Source organism: Ammospiza nelsoni, chromosome 3 (genome assembly GCF_027579445.1).
Source record: "Ammospiza nelsoni isolate bAmmNel1 chromosome 3, bAmmNel1.pri, whole genome shotgun sequence".
NCBI classification, from domain to species: Eukaryota; Metazoa; Chordata; class Aves; order Passeriformes; family Passerellidae; genus Ammospiza; species Ammospiza nelsoni.
Window position 1 is genome coordinate 44,645,215 of NC_080635.1, and position 25,146 is coordinate 44,670,360.

A 25,146-nucleotide genomic window follows, 5' to 3' on the forward strand; every position below is an offset into this window, starting at 1 on the left:
GATTTCCTTCCTTTGTTTCTGAATGCCATGGGACAGAGGTTGGACTGAAAGGGAGGGAGGAGGAATAGTTCCATTTGAGATTTATGAGAAAGGAAAATGCATAAGCAAGAGGAACAACGAAAAACCAAAATGAGTGAAAGGAAGATAGGCATTTTTCCTCTACCTCAGTATCTTAACTTGTTCTTTTCAGGGATACAGTAGCATACAGAGCAGTTTGCTGCAGGAAGCAATGGAAAAAACCCATTAAAAGTCTGCAGAACTAAAATTCTTCAATGTCTTGCCTCATTGATTCTAAAACAACATTTTACCTTCTTTAAATTCGTGTGCATTCTGTTGCCAGCTGACTGTTGTGCAGTGTTAGAGAGAGAGAGAGAAGCTTTTCAGCAACGTGTGGATTTAGTGTCACCCCATCTGTGCACCTGTGGTTTGGGTGAGGAAAATGTCCCCAGGAGAGACACAGGGACTAGACAGCTCTGGATTTTGTGTTTGCCAGCTGGCAGGCAAGAGCCCTCCACAGTAAATAAGAGGATGAGACCACTTATATGATTATATATCATCTGTAGGGTCTGCCCTCTCCAAAGAAAATCTGGTTTTAGGGGGCAGATTATGTCACAGGTATCCTTCAGGTCAGTGTTGCATCCATTGGAAAAGTCTGTGCCCATTTGGCATCTAACTCTCCAGCAGCACAAGCAATCATGAGGACACAATAAAGTTTCACTGACAGATACTACAGATACTGACAGATATTACAAATCTCAGCTTGTAGCTGTTAATCATCAGACAGTGATTTTTACCCCTATCATCGTGAAATCCATTGTGCCTTGGATAAGTTTTTAGTCCCTCCAGTCTGTAGATGCGTCCAAAGAATGAACATCCCTAGAAAGTTAACCTTTCAGGTGCAAGTTCATTTTAGAAGTTACACATGCAGAATTGTCTATTGGTGAAAGCAAAATGTTTCTTTTGGTGTGTTTAACACAAAATTAAAGATACCTTGACAAGTAATTTGCCTGTGTAGCAGAGAAAACATCAGTAACTTCAGCTTTAGGGAGCGATTGTCATGGAACAGAGTGGAAGGCAGTGATATTCCTGCAAGCTGTCCAGATGAACTGCTGACTCTTGTGTACGTGCACAGCACAGTGGGGACCTGGGTAGGTGGCTTCAGCCCTTCATGGGGGAAAGATCTTCACCCCAGTGTCTGTACTGGGCTGTCTGTCAGCACTGTGTTACCAGATGTTGGGTGTCTGGTGCATCAGACAGTTGTGATTGGATTCTCATTTTAGGAAAGAACAACACAGCTCCAGTGTTGTGATTCAGAGCACCCACTCATCTTAAAATCTCATATATCCTAGTGGCTTTAGGCACATTCCCTAATGTTGAATATCTTCAGCAGAAGTGGTTTAAATCCTAGTTTCCTGTTTCCCTGGGGAGTAACTGCAGAAAGATGTGAATTGCAGATACCCCACTGGCTGTCTCAAGAAGGAGGACCACTTTTTTCTACCTCTTCAAGCAGTTTAAAGAACATAAACTCTGAGTGAAGTTGCGTTGATATAGAGGCACAAACTCCTCTTAAGCTCTCGTTTGGCATGCTGGCTTCCTGAATTTGTTTTTTCTGTGTGCAGAAACCCAGTGGTCAAAGGGAAGAAGGATGATGGAGTTTGTTAGGGTGTGTGAAGTGTTTGGTGTTGCAGTGACAATACCCAGAAGAAAATCTTGAGTGGAAAGGAAAAATTTGGTGATCATTCTAGGACCTGTGTGGTGGACAGCAAAGAGGGCACTGGCAAATGCCCATTACGTGGTGAAGGTAAAAGAAATGAGTCTACCCTTGTTTGGTATAATCTGAACCCTGGCACTGGTCTGTGCAGCAAGTGAGGCAAGAAGCATTAGTTACAAGCAACGTATTACTAAAAAAATGTTTTAGAATTATTTTGAATGAGCTGAGCATTCACAGGCAGTCTGTTTTTCAATTCAAACTTTTGGCAGGTGGTTTGTAACCTTTCCATTGTGTGTTTAACACAAGGTCATATTAACTTTGGACAATTCATTGGCTTGCTGGTGCATCTCTTGTTATGTAGGAGGGTGCCCACACAATCTTCTGTTGAAAAGTGAAATAAGTGGAGAGATCAGATCTCTAGAAGCCACACAAAAAGGCTAGATGTTTATATCTTTGCTGCTGTACATTCTTGTTAGATATCAGGTCGTCAAACAGAAGCCACAATCCTCCTTCTTATAAAATACAGCTTTACCAGGCAACCTAATGGAACTTTTAGCTCAGATCATGCATTTCTTATCTGTAGGAAAATAACTAAATAGTTGTTTCCATAGAAAGAAACGTTTTCGTTCATAATGTATTAGGTGATATAAATACAAATTCAGGTTAGCTTGAAGTAAGATTTTCCATTCCACATATGAATTCACACCAGGATAAGGAAGGATTTTTTTATTTTTTTTTTTATGTGGACCTCTCAGTCTGCCTTGAATATTTATAAATGTTTGGAAATTATATGGTCTCTCATTTTCCTGGGTTTACTTACATGTTTCCACTTTTCAATGCATGCAGTAAGTTCTGGACAGTTTTGAAATTTTAGATTCCTGGATTTCAATATGAACTACTGTTAATTCCTGCTTTAGATGAATAGACCAACTAAACTGCAGTCAGCAGTCTTAGAGAAATCCCTGCTGAATGTTGCGTGTGGGTGACTGACAACTCCAGCAGGTGTTGACTGGGGTGAATTTAGGAAAGGCAGGTAGAAGGCTCTGAAGGCAGTGGCCTGCTGCTGAGGTCTGCCAGCATGTTTTGATCTCTCCGGAACTCAACCAGCTAACCCTTCCTTATTCCTTCACAAGCTGGATACATTATCGACCGACAGCTGTAGGATAGCAGGGCTATAACAATTCATGTTTGAGGGTTGAAGGGGCAAGGTTTTTAGGTGAAAATTTTCCAGCAGCATGCTAAGCTTAGTTATAATGGGGCAAAACTCCAGTCCAGTCTTTGTGCATGATTCAAACTAAAAAAAGTTAGGCTTGCCTGGTCAGAGACGGACTTCAGGGCAGCATGTGGTTTGGTCTAGTTTTTGCTATCTGGCTACAGCCACAGGAGACCTGCTTTTCCAGGGATCACTGAAGTGCCTGGTGATCCAACTCAGTATTAATCATGCTATTTATGTTGCAATGATTTTGCTTAACTTCAAGATAAAGTATGTTGCCCTCCTTCTCTTTTAAGGAACACCATATTCCATAAACTGGCCATTTCTGCATTTTCCGAGACAAAAACAATTTCAAGTGTTGTTTTTCCCTTTGCTGCTTTATCAAACTCAATACCACATTTTTTATTCATTTACACATCCTAACAGCACGAGTTAAGGTGGTGTGTTAAGCCTTTCTATGTACATCAAAGCAACATGTAATTTTCACTTCCATTTTACCCAAGGCTTCTAAATCTAGAGGCGATAATTGTTATTTGCCTTCTAATTATGCCTCGGTTCAACCAGAGGCTTTGCAATGATCTAAAAACAAAGGACATGTCGTGGCAAGATCCGGTGGGTTCCTTTGCACCTGACTTCAGACGGGCCTAAGATTTGAAAACCAAAATGCAGGATGGATTTCCTTAGTAAGGCATGTGTTTTCTTCTCCTCAGGGGATGAGCGCTCCCGGGAGTCTCCGGCCCCAGCCGAAGCGCAGATGCAAGCTGGGGCGGAAGGCGGTGGAAGGGTGAGCCGCTGCTGCTGGAAATGTTCCGTGACGCAACTCAAGAAGATTTTCTGGGGTGTGGCCGTGGTCCTGGGTGTCTGCTCCTCTTGGTCGGGCTCAACCCAGCTAGCAAAACTGACCTTTAAGAAATGCGATGCACCCTTCACTCTAACGTGGTTTGCAACAAACTGGAACTTTTTATTCTTTCCTTTGTATTATCTGGGACATGTTTTTAAGTCAGCTGAAAAGCAGTCTCCAAAACAAAGATACAGGTATGGGAGCTTTTGTTTTTAATCCCGTGGCTCTTGCATGCTGCTCTGCATTTCACAGACATTTTGTTCAAATCAGTCAGTTACATCAAACTCGTGTTTGCTTTCCTCTCCAGGTTTGTTAAAGGATGGTCTGAGTTCATTGTGTGTCCAGTGTTAGGTGCTGTTATTATTCCTAATATAATATCCAACATATGCAAGTCATGTAATGAAAGTCTTCATTTTCTGCAATTACTTATCAAGAGATTTCTGCAAATACTTTTTTTTTTTAATTAATATCTCTCTCCCCTACCCATGGCTGACTTCTGTGTCAGTCTCTGAGTAAGCTAAGTAAGCTTTTCTTTTCTAAGCTGAGGACCAGAGCAGAGCCTTGAATAGCTGAGTAAAAAGTCCTGCAGTATTTTCCTGGCACTACGCCCTTGACATCAAAGGCCAAGCTCTGATCCCAGTTAAACTTGAGCTGTTATGTTTATTTCCGGGAGGAAGCGCAGTCATAACCAAAGGCAGCACTTTGTCTTCAGCACACCTTGTCTTTGCAGCGAGCCAAACCCACAGAGCCTGAGCCCTGAGTGCCCTGAGTGCCTCCAGGAGAGGCTGAGGATGCTCGGGCTGCTTGAAGGACTGCATCTCCCTGAGCACTCCCTCAGCTCTGCTCTGCTCTGCTCATTTTGGCCTGAGAGGTGCCTGGGACAGATGGGATGACTCAGACATCAAGATGTCCCATGTCAGAGAGCTTCCCTGATACGTCGAAGGATGTGAACAACCTTTTCCCCTTCTGTTACACAGTGGGGCTCATAGACTTTTAATGAAGTAGCTCAGAAAAGTAAACAGTAAGAAGTGCACATTTCTCAGCTCCCAGCTGCGCAGCAGCAAGGTGGAAACTTACTACAAGAAAAATCTAAGAAACCAGGTTACTCAGGAAATGCTCTACCTCAGATGACTGGGGTTAAGATATTTTACTGCGTAGCCATCATTACAGCGTCTTCATCTTTTAAATAATGTGGGGGCCGCAGATAATGGGTATGACCATTCACTGCAGGTTCTAGGGCAGGATCCAGAAGTTCTAAAGGCATTTTCCTAAGTGTCATGTTTCCCAAGCTTTAGTCTTCAGGTTGTATTTGTTCGCAGCAAATACAGAGATAAGAGGAATATGGAGGTTACAGAAAGCTACAGCTCAATCTAAAACCAGCAATAAATGCTAGCCTAAAAGCAAATACCTTTTCATTTCATTGGTTTTAAGTATTTTTCTTCCCAGCTGCCCTCAGATAATGTTTTAAATACCGCTGAATTCTGGGGTGAGCTGTTGTGGTTTGCCAAATCCCTGGGGTTAAAAACACAGAGCACTGTACTCACTGCTGCAGTAAATTGATACAGTTGGTAGTTTCATGTCTTTTATTAATTAAATGAGGGCTGAATTGAAGAGCAGGTGCCAGCCCTGCAGCCTGTTTGGGATGCAGGGGGACATCATTAGCAGTAGGCTTGCCCAAGCTTCATAAAGTGTGTGTGTTTGTGTGTCTGACAAGCAGACCGAACAGGGTTAACTTAGAGAGGTTTTTCTGGGTGTCAGGGAAGATGTGTGCTTTTGGAGATGCAGCTGTGGCTCCCAGCTTTGCTGCAGATTTGTTCTGTGGTTTGGAGCAAGTCACTGCAGCCCTCTGATTTCCTTGTGCTCCCTGCTGTTTTGGAGGAGCCAGTCCTTCAGGGAGGGGGCAGGATTCCTCCTTGCCATGTTTACAGTGTCTGCCTCAGCATGTCCCCTGTCTCCACTGACCCTTTTGGTGGTGCTGCACCAAGAGTTACTGTGAAATTATTTACTGTTCGCCTGCTTGCTCCATTACAGCTGAGGTGTCACATGTGTATATGTCAGTAAACCTGAGCATTACAGTCCAGCCTCCCCTCCTCATTATTCCTTTTTTTCCATGTTATATATGTGTGCAGATATATAAAGAGATGCACAGGGACTTTGCAGCTCCAAATGAGGCATCATCATCCTCAGGAAAGCTTGCAGTCCAGGCATGTTTGGGCACATTAGGGAGATATTTCAAAGACTTCTGGGTAGTTAAAAGAAGACAATTCTGACCTAGAACTGTAAAGAAACTGGCATAATCACTTTCTACTTCTTTTATCCTTTACTTTCATCTATATTTTACATCTTATCTGAGCTCTCTGGTAAGAATTCGGAACAAGATAAATTAAAAGGCAATAGTGGGAAAAGGTGGAAATATGATATCTAAGTCATCTTAGCAGTGAAGTAGAAAAGGAAGGTGTTCTCAGATCTTGCCTACACAGGCTGCTAAAATCCACAGGTACCTAATGTTTTTGGCAGCAAACCTCCCCCAAGACACCTGCCCATCCACCTAAGCAGCACTGGGCTGCTCAGCCTCCCCTACCCCTGGCACAGGCACTGCTTTCACACTGCCCCTTCCCGAGGGCACCAGAGGCAGCATGTGTGCTTTGGGTACATCCCTGCACAGTCAGAGGGCATGAAAAAACAGCAACCACCAGGAAAAATACAAAAAAGGGGGATCATAAAATGTAGTAACAGTGAATAGATGTATAGTCCCTTCTGCACAGACTATATGGTTTATTACAGTTTTTAAATTTATGTTGAATTATACCACTATGTATGCTATGCTGTAAATACATGAATTTTTATGTTTTGTAGTCTCACAGAACATACCTGTCATGGACATAAACCAGTTTTTAGTTGGTTTATGAGAGAAAACCAGACTGTTTTCCCCTTTTTATAGCATGTGTATAATAGTAGTAAATTTGCCACCAAAATTTTGTAGTGACACATTGAATGTTAGAGCAGGTTTATTCAGTTTTTTATCAGATTTTGAGTATTAAGCCACAATGTGACGTGTTAAGGACTCGTGATTGAACCATATTGCACGATAAGGAACTTGCTCTTTTAGCTGAAGTAGACTATCAGCGTGTCCACACCGTGGGGAGAGAGTCACTCTTCACAGCAAACCAGAACTCATGCATTCACTTCCAACTGCTCTACACTCCCTGATCAGCTCCATCAAATGCTGCCAGGGTTGTGCCCAGGTGTAGACTGCTCAGGGAGAACTTCTCCCATGGTTGCCACCAAGGATATTGTGGCACAGGACTGCATGCATGGAAGTGATGCAGAGAGCTCTGGAAGGCCATGGAAGAGCATGCCAGCATCACTCTCCTACTTCTTGTGCAAGTGCTCAGTAGCTTAAAATAAAATTACTGTAACTAAATTATTATTCATTTCAACCATTGTCCAGTCCAGAAATAACACATGTAATGATTTGTGTGCCTAATGCATCATTTAAGAGTACTTCATACTTTTTGCTTCCAAACTGCTTTATAAAATGACACATTTAATCTGATGAGCTATCCTCCATCATGCCTACATTATTAATTTATGACGTAACATAAATTAAAAGCACTAGGGATTAAAACTCCCTGGCTACATGAAAGATTAAATTAAAATCTCTGCAAGATATTGCTTAGCTTTGTGTATGTCTAGGCAGAAAACATGCCTTTTATAAAGATTCATCCTCTGTGTTCCAGCTGGGAGGAATAACAGAGGGGTTTGTTCACATTTTAGAAAAATACCTCCGAAAGATTGTTTATTTTGATGGTATAGTCCTATCTAATGACTTTTTTGAGAAGGAAAGGACTTTCAAGAATGCTTTGCTGGATTATTTATTTATTTATAATTTAGATCTTGACATTTTATTTCATAAAGATTTAGGATTAAAGAAAACACCAGAAGCTAGAACCTAAATCTCTTCTGAAACCTTGAATGCACCTGATGTGTGGGTGAATGAAAGAATCATCACAGTGCAGCCCCTGCACTGATCTGCAACCACATTTGAACATGTTTTAGAATGTTCTTTATCAGAAAAGGTTACAGGTAACACTGAAGTATTGCTGTGTCTTTGAATCAAAATACTGGTGCAACAATGGTTGAGGATGAGCGTCGTAGATCTCACTTACTCTTATATACCAACATATTGAGTTCATAAAAGTCACTTTTGATCTATATGCCCATGGGCTCAGAATTGAGATTTCATTCCTCAGGGGCCACAGAGTTTCAGTGCCATAGCTTCACTTGAGGTCCAGGAGAATGTGGGCCAGTTTCTAAATGTGTTTCCCAGGTATTTCTGCTGTGATGGAAAAGATGAGACTCCGGCCATCACCCACAGCAGTACAAGGAGCTGAGTCTGTTAGTTTGATCCTGACGCACATGAAGTGCAATTCACTGCTCCATGGGTACTGCCCTCCTTTTCTGCAGCAGGCACAGAACCCACTGCTAACCAAACCCCTGACCATGAGCAAGCTCAAAGGGGAAAGAAGGTCAGAGCCATTTGGCATGACTGGATGCTGTTTTACTGTCGATTTTTCAGTGGTTTGTGTTCGTGAGTCTCTCTTTCCCAGCAACATTAAAATGTTGCAGTGTGGTTAACTTTTGGCATCCTGCTGATTTATATTACTACTTGGATGGAAGCTTCGCCACCAGAGCAGACAGCATTAAGAGAATCATAAATAAGCTGTGGAGGCATCAAGACATGACAAATGCAAGTGTTTTTAGCAAATGTCACCCAATGAAGCATGTTTTCTTTCAAAAAACTTCAGTTTATAAACGCTAGTTGTCTAATTCAGAACATCCTTAAAATAATACCTATTTACTTTGTGCTTCTCAAAATAAAATCACTTTACATTTCAAGTTCACATTAGCTTCTTGGAGAAAATAAAAATAATAATAAAAACCAACCAAGAAACAAAATAAACAATTGAAATTAAAAGATAAAGTATCTGATTCTTACCCGAGTTTGACAGAGACCAGTTAGGAGTAACTCCAGATTAAATCAGTTTGATGTCTACAGCAAGAGCTCAGTTTGATGTCTACAGTCATCTGTCACCTTTGTGCTTGGTATCAAAACAATTAATTAAAAGAAGATGTGGATATTGTACAAGAGGTTTATGATAATTGTAGTCATCTTTATCTCTCCTACAGATATCTGAGAGGTGCTGGAGGTGTTGTGTTATTGATGGAGCACTGTATCACTTCTCTGACTGTTTCCAGTGAATATGCACTTCTCAGTGAATATGCCCTATGCTAGATGTCCTGGCTGAAGACAAGGGCAAATTGTACAAACAGAAAGCAGCGGTAGTAGTGAAGCCTTCTGCTGGAGCAGCATGGCATTTGTGGTAGTGGTGGTGCTGGTGGATGTGTGTCCAGTGTCCAGCCTTCTGTCCGTAGGGTATCTAGCTTGGTCGTGGAGCATCCATTTGGGCTTAGCTCAGCTGAAGCCCAAGCCACAGAGCTCAGGGTGATGCTGTTGTTAACTTCTGTTGCCACTTCCCGATGAAACCTGCAGTAGCTGCTTTTCTTGCCTTTTGAAGAGGAAAGTGTGTCCCCATGGGAGGTGGGATTGGTGTGCCGTCACCCCACAGGGGTTCTGGAGGTGGCTTCTTGCTGCTGCCTTGACATAATACACCTGTGCTGTACCATGGCCAGGTGATTGCATGAGTCGTGGTTTCAGCTGCTTCTTTGGGCAGACTTGTGTTCTTAGGTCATGGTCTCTTGGTCTTTATGCCCCCTGAAAAATTTTCTCAGCCAGCTCTCAAAAATATGCTCTGCAGGCTGCCTGTTCCTGAGAAAATAACAGCTCCTGAGTTTTTCTAGAGGAGCCTCATGTTCACATAAGACTCTTCTGAAGACAGTACCAAGGGTTGGATTAAGGAGGAAATGTGACACAGCTGGCTTCTCAGTGTCACACTGCATATTCCAGCACTGCCAGCTTGGAGCTTAATGTCTGCTTTCCCCACAGAACTCAGAGGAGAAAAAACCTACAGAAGCACAAATGTGAGGTGTGTAAGGTAAACAGCAGGAAAGGGTGAGGAGAAAGAAAAAGGCTGTGGTCAAACTGGCAGCTCGTGGGAGCCCTCCACCAGCCCAGATTTAGGCACCTAACTAGAATTCAGATGCTGCTCCTCTTGATGTGTTCCATTGAAAAGCTTGAAGAACTGCTCCTGGACCATGGGGAAGGTGATAGTTTTTCTCTCCTTCAAGTGCATGGTATGGAGCTTGGTACCTGCATCAGGCTCTTGATGTGAGTGGCTGCCAGAAAGCCACAAAATTAATGGCCCAGTCCTATCTTCTCTGGAGGCAGCTCTCACAATGGTAAGCCTGCATGTTGAGGAACATAAAGTGGCATTTATATGCTTACCTCCCTTTCTAAACTTCCTGGAAATACCTTTGAGAGATTTCTTTTAAAGTTCTGTTTGACTAATTTGCTAATTCCTTCTATTCAGGTAGCTAACACTGTCTCTGAAAACTCATGTTTTAGCTTTTGTGAGAAAATGATTATGGGTCCTTCTTTAGGACACCAATCCTTTCTAATTTAACCTCACAGATTCTACTTGGAGTTTTCATTTGTTTTTCAGACCATGATGTTCTGAAAAGAGCTAAACATTTGTGTCCTGTGAAAAGCTTTCCCTTAATCTGAAGAGCCTTAATCTCTTCAGAATCACCTCTTCTGGGCTTTTGGACTTCAGTGAAGTACTAATTGGGAATAAAAATTGGCTACTGCCTGATCAGGACAGATCCACATTCTTTAATCTTGAGCCTGGTTTGCAAAATCATTCCAAGGATGATTGAATTAAGTAATGTCCTGTAATTTTGTCTTGCTGTTCCATTACTTTTGTCTCCTGTGCTGTGGCTTGAACAGATGCTTCAAAATAATTCTATTATCTGCCTCCTATGAGGTAACAGTGCTTGAGGCAAGGACTAGGAGAAATAATTGTTCTTGTCACCTGCAGACAGGGCATGTGCTATGAAATGATGTATTTATGTAATGGCTTTTGCTTGGGAAAAAATGCTGTGTCTTGCAGCACCAAATGCTCTCTCTGGTCAGTAGTTAAACTGCATTTCATTATCACTGCCTCTGGTAAGTTAAGCAAGCTGCTAAGCTCCCACACTGCTAGGGCTTTTCTCAGGAGAGCTCACGAGCAATCTGCCTCTGCTGGTCCCACCCAAGATGATCTGACCTCTCTGCATTCTCTGAGACCCTGGGACAAAAGCAAGCCAGGCTGAAGGGACCTCAGGTCACCTCCTCCCTCTCCTGCCTCCAGGCATGACCTGCACACACAGGCAGAAAAGTAGAAAAATATATTTTATGGCTGGCAAAGGAAAAAAAAAAAGGACTGGAAAAAGAGCATAAGATCATGTTTACTGCATAGAGGAAGAAGCAGAAAGCTGAGGTGAGCATGGATTTGCTGTTTTTCCAGTCATCATACATGGGAGAAGGTTTCACAGGTGGCCTTTTTGCAGAATGTTGTTTACCTTAGTCACCACACCAAGTACCCTGACCCCCAGTGCACAAACTCATTAAACGGGGACTGTCCTAGATAGATTCTCCACAATGTTTACAGCAGCAACAAAAATAACTACAAAACCCAAGAAGGAGTGATAAGGAATTCTGCTTTTGTTTTTTCCAGCCCAGATCTGTGTCAAAATACCTTGAAGGCATCTACCTTTAAAGCTGCTTTAAAAAAGGAAAGTGCATGTATGGCAACAGACTTTGTAGCTATAATTAACAGCTCTCAATAAAGACAGATGATACAGTGAGAAGTGTTGGAGGCTGACAGTACCACAGAAGTGGAAAAAACCTATTTGTCCAGCTGCCTAGTGGTTATGGACTGTGTCCAGATTTCCCAGGATTGTTTGTGTTAGTATGAAAAGGCAGCCTCATATAAATGCACATGTACCTGGCTGAGGATCCTGTTCAGTCCAGGTCTCCAGGAGCTGGCCACCCTTGCTTGCTAGACAAAGCTGTAAGTGGTAAAAAGGGACAAATAGCCAAAGGTGGAGGCTGGCAGCAACGGAGATATATGAACAGGGCATCATAAACTGAAAAACTCTACACCTACATAATGTTGTTTGTGAACATCATAAGGGCTTTTGGAGGGAAATAATGTTAAGGTATGAGCTGAAGGGCAGACAGGTTCATGTATGTGTTCACACACTCATGTATGAGCATTTTTTGTTTTACAATGCTAAAATAGCTTTCCGAATAGTAGCTTTTTGCCAGAGAATCTGATTTAAACATGGGGAAGGCAAAAAACATATGGTTTTATTACCTTGTTCACCTGCTTTGGGTGACAGTGAAGACTGCTTCTCTTCATCCTGGCTGTAGAAAAGTAAAAAACCTTCCTGTTGGTTTGTTTGCCAGTCCTTGGGGTCAGGGCTACAACTCAGCGAGTTTAAAGAAAATAGCCTCATTTACTTTATGGCTTCATGGTCCCTGCCATATCATTTGGGTCTCTTGGCTAAGCAAGCCTACACAAAGTCTCCTGTGGCTGCCTCATCTGTTCCCTGTTCGTCATATCTCTGACTGAGATATGAGCTGACCGAGCTCTTCCTCACCTGGAGCTGGTGTTGGTTGGTTTTGGTTTGTTAATTTATAAATTGTGTCCCTTCTCCTTGGAGCTGGGAGCTGTTTACTCATTTACTGGAGCTGTTCATTTCACAAGCAGTTAGAGACTGCTGCAATGTTCCCTTCATATCTTCAAAAACCTTCCCCTGCCTGAGTGAAACATTCAGATTTCCACTGGGGGAGTGGGCCTCTGGAAGCCTTATGTGAAGGATGGCGTCCCCCATCTCTTCCAGCATCCTCAGCTGTTAAGCCTCAGGGATCTCAAGTCCCTTCAAGCACCTGAGTGCCCCTTCAGTGACAGAGTATTATTAACCTTCTTGTAGTACATTGCTAAGCTGAGACACCTTGGATGGTATGAATCCAGGTCCATTTGCAAGAGAAGGACTCTATGTCTTCTCCCTCTGCATCATCTGGCATTTGGCCTTGCATTGCATCTGAAAAAATGTTCTGCTTCACCAAAATACTGCATTTTTTTAACATTATTCTCTTCACTCCATCTATTATAGAGGCTAGCCAGGCCAAGTGAAAATTTTATTTTGCCTTTTCTGCCCTGGAACTGCAGCTTCCTTCACTAGTCTGGGTTATTATACCTTCAGCTGGGGTACATATAGATTTCCAAGTACAGAAAGATAATTCTTCCAATATGAAAACCTCCTATTCAATAGGACACTAGAAAATAGCAGGAATCTCACCTCTCAGTACCTCTGAAGAGTGACTGGAAGAAAAATGAAACCATAGCTCTGTAATGTTGTCTGTAATGGTATTTTTTCCATCTAGCAAGTGGTGGTCTTGTTAGACCATCTCACCATGATCCCTGAACATCAGGTCATAGAATCATGGTGTAATTCCAGCTGCTGGGGACCTGGGGAGGCAGCTCTAGTCCAACCTGCTCACTGCAGAGCCACATCAGATCTACCTTTTAATTTTGTCAGTGGTTAGTGGTCTGTTGACATTGAATGAGGTTAGTGGTCTGTTGACATTGAATGAGGCATAACTGTTATTAAATTTAGGTGTGCTTTATTGCATCTTTTATTGTACTGTCCCTAGGATATCCCAAAATTACACATACCACAACATACTGCAGTGAATGTTCCCATTCTGCTTCTGCTTGCCCATTTTTGCCAGAGGCTTCTTAAATGTTTTTCTGTCCTCAGGCAAAGAGATGTTGATTCAAACAAGGAGCATTTGATTTATTTTTTTTTAACCTTGAAATTTAAAAAGAAATTGTATTAAGCCACTAAAATGAGAGTTTAGCTTATTTTTAATAATCAAATAAATTTTCATCTAGCATTTTTAGTTTTAATGAAGTTCTCTATATTAAATGTGATGGGTGCAGGCAGCACTTGACCCTATCTAGAATAATTCCACTGAGTCCCATAACAGAATGCTAATTTTGTCACAGAATGGCAGAGATCTTAAAGATCATCCAGTTCCAACTCCCCCACCATGGGCAGGGACACCTCCTACTAGACCAGATTGCTCAAATCCCCATCCAGCCTGACCTTAAACACTTCCAGGGATGCGGCATCACAGCTTCTCTGGACACCCTGTTCTAGTGCCTCACCACCCTCACAGCAACTAATTTCTTCCAAATTTCTATCAGAAAGTGTCTGGCTGGGTGAATATTAAAAATATCAAGTTAATAACTATTTAGATGTATTTCATCTCACAGAGGGGAACTCAGGTTTTTACCAGCCTGAAATTCACCTCCACATTACTTTTTTTTAAGTGTCTTTTCATTCTGGAGAAGTGAAATAGAAAAACTTAGTGTTGAAAAATAGTGTGCCAGAAGAGGATATAGTGACATATAGACACATGATCAGCCCGTCTGATAATATGTATGCAGTCCTGCCCTTGCTCATGACATTTTTAACAATTAAGGCCAACCATCTAAAAGTCTTACAGCATTTAACAAAGAGCTCTATTGATTTCACAGGTTTTCCAGAGAATTTACAAAACCATGCTCTTCTGTAGTTCCAGACAGATTCTGCCATAATTTTCTGCTTTATCAAGTTCCATGTGTATTTTTTTAGCAGAGTTGTTGTATCTGTAAGACAGATAACTGTATGGGGGTATGATGAAGATCAGCTAAACCATGGATTGAGGAAGGTGAGGAAAGAGCTAAGTGGCCTTAAGCAGAATAAGGAGGATAATTGAAACAAGGAATGTGGTTTCTCTCAGTGTGCAAGCGAGCTGTCAGCAGTCTGAAAAACAAGAAGAACCTTAAAGAGTGGTTAGTGCATGCTTGGGAATCAGAGATGGTGGGCCAGATGTTGTGTGTTGTGGAAGCAGAATGCATGAGTTCTGCTGAAATGTAACATTTGCATGAGTGATAGTAATTATAGCTGCTCTATGAGCTAAGAGGGCTCAATAAATCCTGTGGGATTTCAGTTTGCTTCTCATTGCATTGCTCATGTATAGGGTGCTGTGGCTGGCTGCTGGCTCTTAGCATGGGATATACCAGGTTTGGCTTGGTTTGGCTCAGCAGCCATCCAAGTTATAGAGGTCCAAATAAGTCACTCAGAACCACCTAGGGGAAGATATAATCATACCACCAAGAATTATTTCATTTGTTAATGGGTTTGTTTATTAAAAAGAATGAATGTGCAACTAAAATTTGCCAAACTGCCAAAGATATCTTCTTGCAGTCTTTTCAAAAGTAAGCAGTGAATTGGCTTTATTTTCAGGTGAACAAGAGTGATAACGAGGAAATTTCTCTTGAAAATTGTGCCAGTTAAACGTATAGTTAATAGTGAACTTTACTTTTGGCTGGCAAGTTGCAAACTAACTTGTCTGCTGCTTTATATTTCTTGAGCTTTGCTTTGTTTTAAGGATTAAAACAAAACAAAACAAAAAACAGCTGGCTTCCCGGATGTGTTTGCTGCAAGAAACCAGACACAAGTGCTTTCGAGAAACTGGAGACAAGTGTGTTTCCTCCATAGCAATTGTGCTAAAAACAAACTGTTCTCTTTGTCAGTGTGGCCTCAGACACTTTCCACTATTATGCTGCTGGTATCTGGAGTCTCAAAAAGCTTGTTTCTAGCTCAGAACAGTAAATAACCACAGGTTTTGGGGACATGTAGAAACATCTCATTAGGGATATCTGAGAGATGACAAAGTCTTGTTATCAATCTCATGTTGTGATCTGAGTGTGCAACAACAAATTATCCTTTCTTAAGCAACTCAGTACCAAAAGCTACAGATAGGTTTGGCTTCAAGAAAAGCTCAGCTGTTACAAGCCTTTGGGCTAACAGCCATGACCATGCAGTTCTTCCACATGAAGCATGCTGATGGCATCTACTAGATGTTGTGCAGCTGACAGGAAAAAGATGCAATAGTTCATTAGTTTTTTCATTCCCTTTAATTCAGACATTTTCAAAAGGAATGGCACTGAAAGCTTTGTAGTACTGAAGGTGCATAATAATTGCATCAAAATTGCCCATCTGCGGCTAAAGCAAGATAATTGCCTAGGCGTGTTCACATTTGCAGAAGAGATTTTGAATAATAAATGTTTATAAAGCCCTTCTGTCATCATGTTATCCAATCCTCACCCATGAGCCAAACTCTCAGTTCATTTATACTCTTTTCAAACCAAAAATATCTCATGTTGGCACAGCTCTGGTGAAGACGAGAATCTGGACTAGTGTAAGTTACCTGAAACTGTCTTCCAGCTCCCCAGCAACATTTAGGAACCAAATGGAAAGAGAATAATCAGCAAAACCTGGTGATTCCCTGCTAGTGTTATTTTATGTATCTTTAATAATTAATTGGACTAATTACTAAAATTTAGGAGTGCCAATGCTGATTTTCAGTGACGCTGAATGGCACTCCTTCCTGAGGAGCAAAGCTTGTCAAAGGGTCAGAGGCACAAAAAGGCTAAGACATGTGTCCCATCCTGCAAACAGCCCTAAACATCTGTGTGAGGCTTCCAGCAGACATTTCCTCCTCCTCAGGAGCCTCTCTTCTCTGCCAGAGGTAAGGTGTAAGCAGATCCATCCCCACAAGCACAGACAGGCTGAAGATACAGCGGCACTGGTAGCAACAGGTGAGATGCAAGCCATCTTAATTTGGCTTCTCATGGCTGATCTAACCTGCTCCAGCAGATAAGCTCCTCAGCACACACTCAGCTCACCCAAACCTTTGAACACAGTCCCTCCATGCTCAACAAAGTGCAGACAGCTGAAAGACATGTCCTGGTTTAAGTGCATGCTTACCTGGTCAATCCCTCCTCCACTGGGACTCCGTTTATAGCTGCCTCCTTGTTCTGATGTTCTCCCCTTTTCTGGCAATTAGAGATGTAAATAGCACTGACCAGAGAAGATTTGTTAATGCAGCTTGTTTCTTCTTCAAGAATGAATTAATTGATTTTTCCGTTAGACTTGGTACAAATCACACTGGTGTGCCCCTAGTCCTCGGTGTGCCTGAGTGATTCCCGATAGCTGTGTCACAGTCTTCACAACACATCTCATGCCTCTCCCTGCTCACACTGAGCTGTTCATTCCAGACCACCACTGCACAACAAACAAGAGCAGGTGATTTGCAGTGAGAGGGAAAATGTGTCCATCTGAATGCCATGTTCACTTGCTTTCTGCCACTGCATGCCACTGGTCTTCCTGCTTGAACAGGAACTGTCATTCCTGCTGTGGGATCCCTTCAACAAAATAGCCACCTGCCTCCCCCATGACCAGCCAGCTGTGCAGCTCTTCAGCTCATCCTTGGTGTTGTAGTGAGATTTCAGCAGGCTGTACCTCCTGGATAACCTCGGCATGGCCATGGCAAAGCTGACCAGCTCTCCAGCACTGGGAAGGTAGCCAGGTACCCTAGGAGATAACCAATCTGGTGCCCCCAGCTACTTGGAGCCCTGTGCATCTCACAGTGCTTTGCCCACCTGCCATAATGAGGTGCTTTAGATCCCTTCCCTGCAATGGCAGGGGCCTGCCAGAGGAGCAGCACCTCACTTCTAGGGATCCAGCAGAGATTAGGGTAGCAAAACAGGCATTGCCTCTGCCAGGTTTCTGAACAGATAGCTGAAACAACATTGCTACTTTTTTCACTCTTCCCGGGAAACAATCTGTAAAGAAAGTCAGACTAAAATTAGTAACAACATGAACTAGTGTTCAGTACATTTTTCTGTCTCTTGAGGGCTTAAGCTTATTGAGTAACCTCCCTTTCTCTCAGTTTCATCACAGTGCATTAAGTTTTGAGAAGGGCTGAGTTCAAACACTGAAGCTCTTTATTCAAGTTGTGTAGGTGCAGTATTGATAGAGCCAAATTTAGCAGATTCCCTCGTGCACATTTACAGTAAAATGAGCCAGATTTTGTGTTAGGTACCTTGGGGGGAGAGGGGGAAGGGAATGACAGATAAGGATATCGCAGGGCACTGTGACTCTGAATGACTCTGTTGCTGAGATTTAGTGAGGCGTCAGGATATTTTGGGTAGCATTTTTGAGGTTCTGCTGCTGGGTTTTCCATTCTTGCTGAAGTCTGTGGTGGAACTGTAAAGATTCAGTTGGAAGGAGTGGTGAACCAATAGTAGAAGCTGTTGGAAATGTCTCCTTGTGGTGCTGTACATATGTGTGTGTTATAGAAGTGTGTATATAGGCACCATTTGATATCAGATACACACTGAGCCCCTTTATCCTGCAAGAACAGGGATTTCCTAGGGGGGTAACAAGCTTGTTTACTTTTGACAGTCTTTATAGAACATCCTGCAGATCAGGAGCTCTCCTGTAAACTTCAAACTGTTGAAAGGAAAGTGAAGCCACAGATTTTGGGCTTTCTAGCTCTAGGATCAATGTGGGGCATGCTCTCAAATGGGTGGAAAAACTCCCTTGTGCAACAAGTATCTTGCCCTGGGGGTCTGGATAGAAAAGCACAGTTTTCCTCCAGGATCAGGCCCGAATTTGTTTGCTGAGGGAGCTGGCACCTTCCTTCCTGCAGCAGGAAGAATGTTGCTCCTTCTCAAGCATCTGTCTGCAAAGCACTGCCTGGTGCTGCCCCCAAGCCCCTTCCTCCCTGCCTGCAAGCAGGGCTGAAGCCCCAGGAAGAGGACAAGGCACCCCCAGCACCCACCTGCCTACAAACCTTCCCAAAGAGAAAACTGTCCTTCAGCAAAGTTTTTTGACTCTCTCCTGGACTGAAATCCCACCGTGGCTGATGCCCTGTGTGAGAGACACTGTACTTAACCTTCCTACATCTATTTTAAGATCCAAATTGATCACCCATAATTCCTTTTGAAGTTTATGGGTAGTGACAATCTTCAGCCCACTGGAAAAGTCAGTGCATTAGTACCTGAATATGAATTGATGTTTTTAATTTGGTGTGATCCTCCCAGGATTTCGGTGTGAAGGTGGCGTAATCAAGTAATTTCTTGCAGTTTGCTCATTTGTGCGGTCTGTGGATTATTTGTCAAATTATTTTTGTATTATCTTCATGAGAAATTTAATCAATCTCACCAACACCAAATTGTTTGTGTGTTGGTGTACTTTTTAGGATGATTTATGCATACATTAAGTGTGATCGTGAGCCATTTCCTAACACACGTAAACCTCAATTGTCAAAGATCTCCAGGGATGCTCTAAGTTTCAATATCAGCCTCACATAAAATGCAATTACGCCATTCTGGCAGTTAACATGAGTAAAAATGGACATGGGGAGTTACTAAAATAATAGTTTATTTGTTATTTCACAAATCACAATCTCTCCTAAGAATTCATTGACCACATACCCTCAACTTGGTACATTCGTCCTTGTTACATATGCTATTGATAATGAAGAGAAAAGACTAAATATATTTTTACTGAACAAGCATAGCAGTAAAATAAAATTCATATCAAAGAGCAAGCATTATAGATAGATTAGTCTTTTACTATGTAATTTGAAGATATTATTCCATGTTTTCTTTTCGGACAGTTGACATTGTTTGCTTCCATCTCCTGTATAATCTTGAAGCTGCCTGCTCATCCTCTCTCACATGCTGGGATTATTTTAGTTTATGGCTCAGCCCACCTACCAACTATTTCAGCTCCTGGGATGCAGTGAGCTAATTAATGCATCCGTCATCTTACATGTTCTTCAGATGCCACGAGCAATAAGGAGACTCAGCCTTAAGCTTTGAGCTCTCACTTTTCTCCCAGGCTCAGGGCTCTGTGGCTTAACTCAAGGCATACACATTTTCATTGCTGAACACTTCATTCGTGTATTTTTGTTCTCTATTTATTGACTTCTAATTCCCTTCCTCTCCTAGACACATGCTATATTAAATCTCCATTATCTAAGCCCATGTCTGCTTTTCCTAGCTCACACAGTCATGCAAGTGTCACTGTTGCTTAATATTTGTATTAAATTAGCAACCAGGAAATCCTGATCTGGACCAGCTTGTGCTAGGGTGCTTTTTCAGCAGGGAAAAAACCACAGCACCTGTGCCACAGAGTTTGCCATCAAGGCTGAGGCAAACTGCTGAAACCTGCCATTTTCCATTGAACTGGTGAGGTGAGGGCTGACTTCCTGGGACCTGACTTTGGTCCCACAGTACCTGCCAAGGAAAGGCCATGTCCAGGGAAGGGCAGCAAAGCTGGGGAAGAGTCTGGAGCACGAGTCTCATAAGGAGCAGCTGAGGGAGCTGGGGTCATTTAGCCTGGAGAAAAGGAGGTTTGGGGGGGACCTTATCACTCTCTACAAGTACCTGAAAGGTTGCAATGAGGTGACATCAGTCTCTTCTCCCAGCCAACAAGTGACAGAAGGAAATGAAATGGCCTCAAGTTGTGCCAGAGGAGGTTTAGATTGGGTATTAGGAAAAATTTCTTCATGGAAAGGGTTCCAATGTCAAACATTAGAACAGGCTGCCCAGAGAAGTGGTGGAGTCACCATTCCTGGAAGTATTAAAAAATACGTGGCTGTGACCCTTGAGGATGTGGTTTATTTGTGAACATGGCAATGGTGCTAAGCTGATGGTTGGACTTGGTAACCTTAGAGGCCTTTTTTGACCTTAGTGATTCTTTGCCTCTAAGACTGGACAGAAGGACAGGGACATCAAGGAGGTGCTTTTCTCATCTCTTCATGGACCTCACCATGAACCTAAGGAATACAACATGTGACGCAGTAGCACAACCTGGCAGGTGAACAGGAAGGGAAATAGTTACAAACATCCTTGTAGATGCAAATAACCCCAGGATTTTCAAAAGGCCCAGTTCCTCTTCTGCCTGAGATCTGCTTTCTGCCAACATAGTGCCTCAATCTCCCCCAGTTCATGTCAGAATGTGACAAAGGGTGTCCAGATCTCACTAATGACAGTGACAGCGGAAGGCCTATGTGAGAAGCAGGCAAATGACAAATCTCACTGCAAAGCTCCCCCAAAAAGCTTGCAACACTGAGCTCAGCCTGGCTGGGCTGGCTTAACCAGAAGTAGTTTTTGAAATAAAAGGTTGAAAGAAGTCTCAGAGTTTTAGAAAGATGTAAACATGTTTTTCCAGATAAAGCCAACAAGTTATTTGATTAAATTAATCTATGTCTGAACTTAAACTGAGGTAAGTGCTTACAGGGTATGTAGGCTGTGATAAATCCCCAGCAGTAATTCTGTTAAATTTTTCAACACCCCCTGCTATGCATGTGTAAGGATTCACAGGCACACTGAAACAGGCTTGTGCTTGTCTCTTCTGCTTTTAACCACTCTCAGAACAGCCCTGTGCCTCCTCTCACATGCTTTCTGCTATAAACCCAACCATTTTCATTTCCCAGGCAATCCAGTGTACGTGGCTGCAATTGCACTAACCATAACTGCAACCAAAGGGTATCTGATCCAAATTATGTAGCACGTTCTGATGTTGGCCTCTGGAGCCACAGATCTGGGAGAGGGCCAGAAAAGCCATTTTACAATTACAGTCTGTCACAGACCTTAAAAATTTGATATTAAAATGAAGACAGAGCAGGCACACCCACAGGGCAGGCATTAATCATGGCTAGATAAGGTCCAATTCTCTCTTAGGTGGCAAGCTGCAAGGTTTCAGTAGGAGCTGGCTCCTGCTGCAAGGACACCCTGTGCTTCCTTCCCTCATAGTGCTTTTACCCTGTAATAGCAGGGAGCAGATTTTTCACTGCTCTCTGTGCAGCTGCTCTGGAAATAGTGTGATGCTGGAAGCAAGGATCACAAGGTCATTTTCTAAAATGAAGGAAGGAATAAGCATGTCACAGGAGTAGAAGGTAGAAGACAAATGAGCCCGGTAATTTCGTATCTGGCAAATACTTGGCTCTCCTCACTGCAGCTCAGCTCTCAGAACCACCAAGCAGGAGAGAGGCCCTTCCAGTCTCACTCAGAAAATCACAGACCCCATTCTCCTTCTACCTATGAAATCCAAGAAGATGCCATGAACTGCAGCTGTGTGTCCCAAAGCTATTTCATTTTAGCCAAAAGTGAGTGCTATAAGAATGGATATGCTGCATGCTTCACTGATGTGGATTAGAAGGAGCTTTACTCCTCTAGTTATAAATAGTCAAAGAACAGAAATTACTTTTGTGACTTCAAATCAGGTTGTAGTACACGAGGGTCTTCTCTAATATTCTTACATTTTATTTTAGAAATCTTCTGTCATAAAATGAAGATGTTCATCCATGCTACAGTCAATCCCATGGTATCTGAGCATCTAAATCTAAGAAAACTCTTTAACAGGCTGTATTCCAGACATTTTATTAAAGCCATTACCAGGGGCACATCAAAATGTAATAGCACAGAAGCAGATAACAGCCAGAACATTTCCAGCATGAAACGCATGATTAAGGGAAATCCATGTTAAAAGTTGTCATTTCCATTTGACACTTTCAAATGTCACAATCATATTTCTGAGACAAATCCAGATACCATGTTTCTGAGTCACCTCAAGTTTACTGTCATCAGTCAGTCTCTGCCATTTGAAAGCAAAGGCTGTCTTTGCAAATCTTCCAGGAGCGCTTGCTAGACAGTGTACCTACTGCACCCTGAATAATCTGTATTCTTCCTCTATCTGCTCTGCTAATTCCCAACAGGTAATGATACTGTTTTCTTTCCAGAAATGTAGTCTTAGTGAATCCCAATCGCCCTGCACCATCACAACATGCAGTGTATTCTTAGAGGGTGGCAAAGTCCTGGCTGATCTGTGCAGATAATCAGGGGCTTACAACAGTGACTCATAAAGGCAATAGAGAAGTACTTTGGCTCTATACTTACACCTGAGTGGTTCAGACTGCTTTAACTAATGAAACTTTAATTCATTTTCAGCTCCTGAACTGCTGGGAGCTACACTTGTGTTACAGGCTGAGTGAAGGTACATGGCTAATGCATCCAAGGTGGGTTAAGCAGGAGAGCAGGAAGAGAAAGACAAGAAAGTGGCAGCTTGTCCTGGAGGACAGGTTTCTTCATGTGTGCCATGTCCCTGGTGCCTCTGCCATCAGCAGCTGGACACAGGCTGGTAATTCTTGTGGGGTCCAGGTCCAGGACAGGGTTTGGCTGACACAGGCTGGTAATTCTTGTGGGGTCCAGGTCCATCTCTTCAGAGGCACCTCTGAGTGAATGCCTCACTGACACAGATTGGCCAGAGAAGGGAGGGACAGTTGATGCTGTATTAGTCTTTCAGTAATTTTGTTCCCAAAAAGACAAGTATGGCATTTGGACCAGCAGATGGATTTTCCAGTTTATTACCTCAGGAGTTCTGCATCGTGTGCCAAAAAGTTCCTATGTTATTACCATTACAAATAAGGGCTCCTTTCTGGTTTTCAGCCTTTCACAAAGTAAATGGGTATGTTCAGCAATGACCGGGCTGAGATCCTTGTTTGTGGATTCCCAGCCAAGATCAGGATGGTGCTAGCCATCATATGCTAGCAAGGCACGAGCTCACTCCTCCTCAGGGCAGTTTGCAAAGTGCTTCTCTGAACAGAACTGTTTTCTTTGCACTGAGGTTCACACAAAGCAGAGCCAAAAGAAACCATTTAGTAGGCAATAAAAAATATAAAACAAAAAGAACAAGTACATAAAAAATGTCACTAGGAAGGAGAGCAGTGTGTGCTGTAGCAGCCTTATCCAAACCACACTGACATTCCCCCCACACATGCAGGGCAATGACAAGATGCAACTGCTTTGTATTTCCTTACTTCTGTGGAACCAGACTCTGGCCAAAGACTTTTGGTGCTTTACAACCTCTGATCATGTAAGAGGAAAACCTTAAATATATAAAATATTTCATATAAATAATATAACATTTAAAACGCACAGATACGCACTCTGAAGCATTGTATCTGTGGACTCTAAACAAATTTCTGCATGGCCTCTGAAGAACAGCTGTGTATTCCATCCAAACACATAAATAATAATGGTTAGCATCCTATTCAGAGGGACTTTCCTGGCTTCCAGCAATTTTTTAGTCACAAGCCCCATTTAACTCCATCATCTCTAATTCAAGTCTTTTGTTTTTAAATATGGCAAATCTAAAACTACCTTAAGTATCCCCCACCATGGTTCTCATTTCTGTTTTTTTCAGGGACTTCAAATAGATCTCATTTTCTTATAACCTCTAAGCAGTGTAATCACCTCAGTGCCATAATCCTTTTGCTTACTTGTAGAATGAATTAATTTTTATCTGATCTCTCTCTTTTATTTCTTCTCTGTTCTTTTTAATATCACCCTTGCTTTACTCCATTCTGAATGAAGCAATTGAAGGCTAATAGCCCCATTAGGTATTTATGTTACTATTTTCAGTCTAAGGAGGATGTTGGCTGTAAAGTCCAGAGTGGGACATTGACAGCAGCTGGAAGAAAAGTCAGCACCAAAGGTGGCTGCTCTAATAGCCAGCAGTGGAGGCACAAGGTGATCCACACATGTGCCACTCCACACTTCTAGTAGAAACCAGGGAGGTAGATAAAGCTACACCACTCAGGCTGCTGGCTTGAGCAGAGGAGGAAGGGCAAGGCTTACCCACTTCCACAACTCTGAAAAGTCAAGAGCTTTTCACCTGGGGTGTCTGGGGAGTTTCAAGGAGCTGATGGAAGGAGCTGGAAATTTTCTGAGCTGCAAAAGTAGGCACAAATCATGTTCCTAGAATTGTGCTGCAGTAGCTCAGCTTCCTCTCTAGAGAGAGAATCTATCACAAAACTCAGTACTCTGCTCACTTCTTTGGAGTGTACAAAGGAGAAAAGTTCACAGCCTGCAGATTTATGGATCAGGAAGCTGATTCAGCTTCTGAACCATGTAAGAAAGAGTGGCCCATCAATCCATAAGCATAAAAAGAGCTTGAGAGAATTATGAAGATGCCAACATCTCAGAGTGCAAGAAGATTGAAAGACAACTGTATCTTGTATTTATCCTGTAGACCTTCCTCTCATGCTCAGAAAGAAAATGAAGGTGATGCTCTGTACACTTGTGTCTTGAGAAGAGCCTTCAGAGAATATTTTGTTTTTATATAAGATCCGCATATAATACTGCATGTAATTTTACAGATTCTTTTACAACTCTGAAAAGTAGGGAGGAGAAAATTCCTTGGAGACAAGGCTTCTGAACTGGCATGTGCATGATCAGGTTTATTGTTTCTTTTTAGTATTTCCTCTGCAGGTCTTATTATGAAGATAACTATAAGGCTATGGAGGGTAAAATTGCTCTCCCTCTCTTGAAGAAAGTCCCTTCTTGTCTGTGAAGCTTGGGTCAGCAGTGCGTTTTATGCAGTCACAGAGAAGAGTTGTTAAGGGATAATATAAAGGGTCATTATTAGGCTTTGCTTTCTAGGATGCATTCTGAAATTTTAAAAGAA

At 42.4% G+C, this 25,146-nt stretch overlaps 1 protein-coding gene across 1 annotated transcript in view; it reads left to right on the plus strand.

The window, feature by feature from the left end:
- Positions 1 to 25,146, plus strand: part of SLC35F3 (solute carrier family 35 member F3) — a 60,359-nt gene that overhangs the window by 11,502 nt on the left and 23,711 nt on the right. The window contains exon 2 of the mRNA XM_059468556.1: positions 3,635 to 3,959. Within this exon, the coding sequence (XP_059324539.1) occupies positions 3,635 to 3,959 (325 nt within the window). The remainder of the gene's footprint in view (positions 1 to 3,634; positions 3,960 to 25,146) is intronic.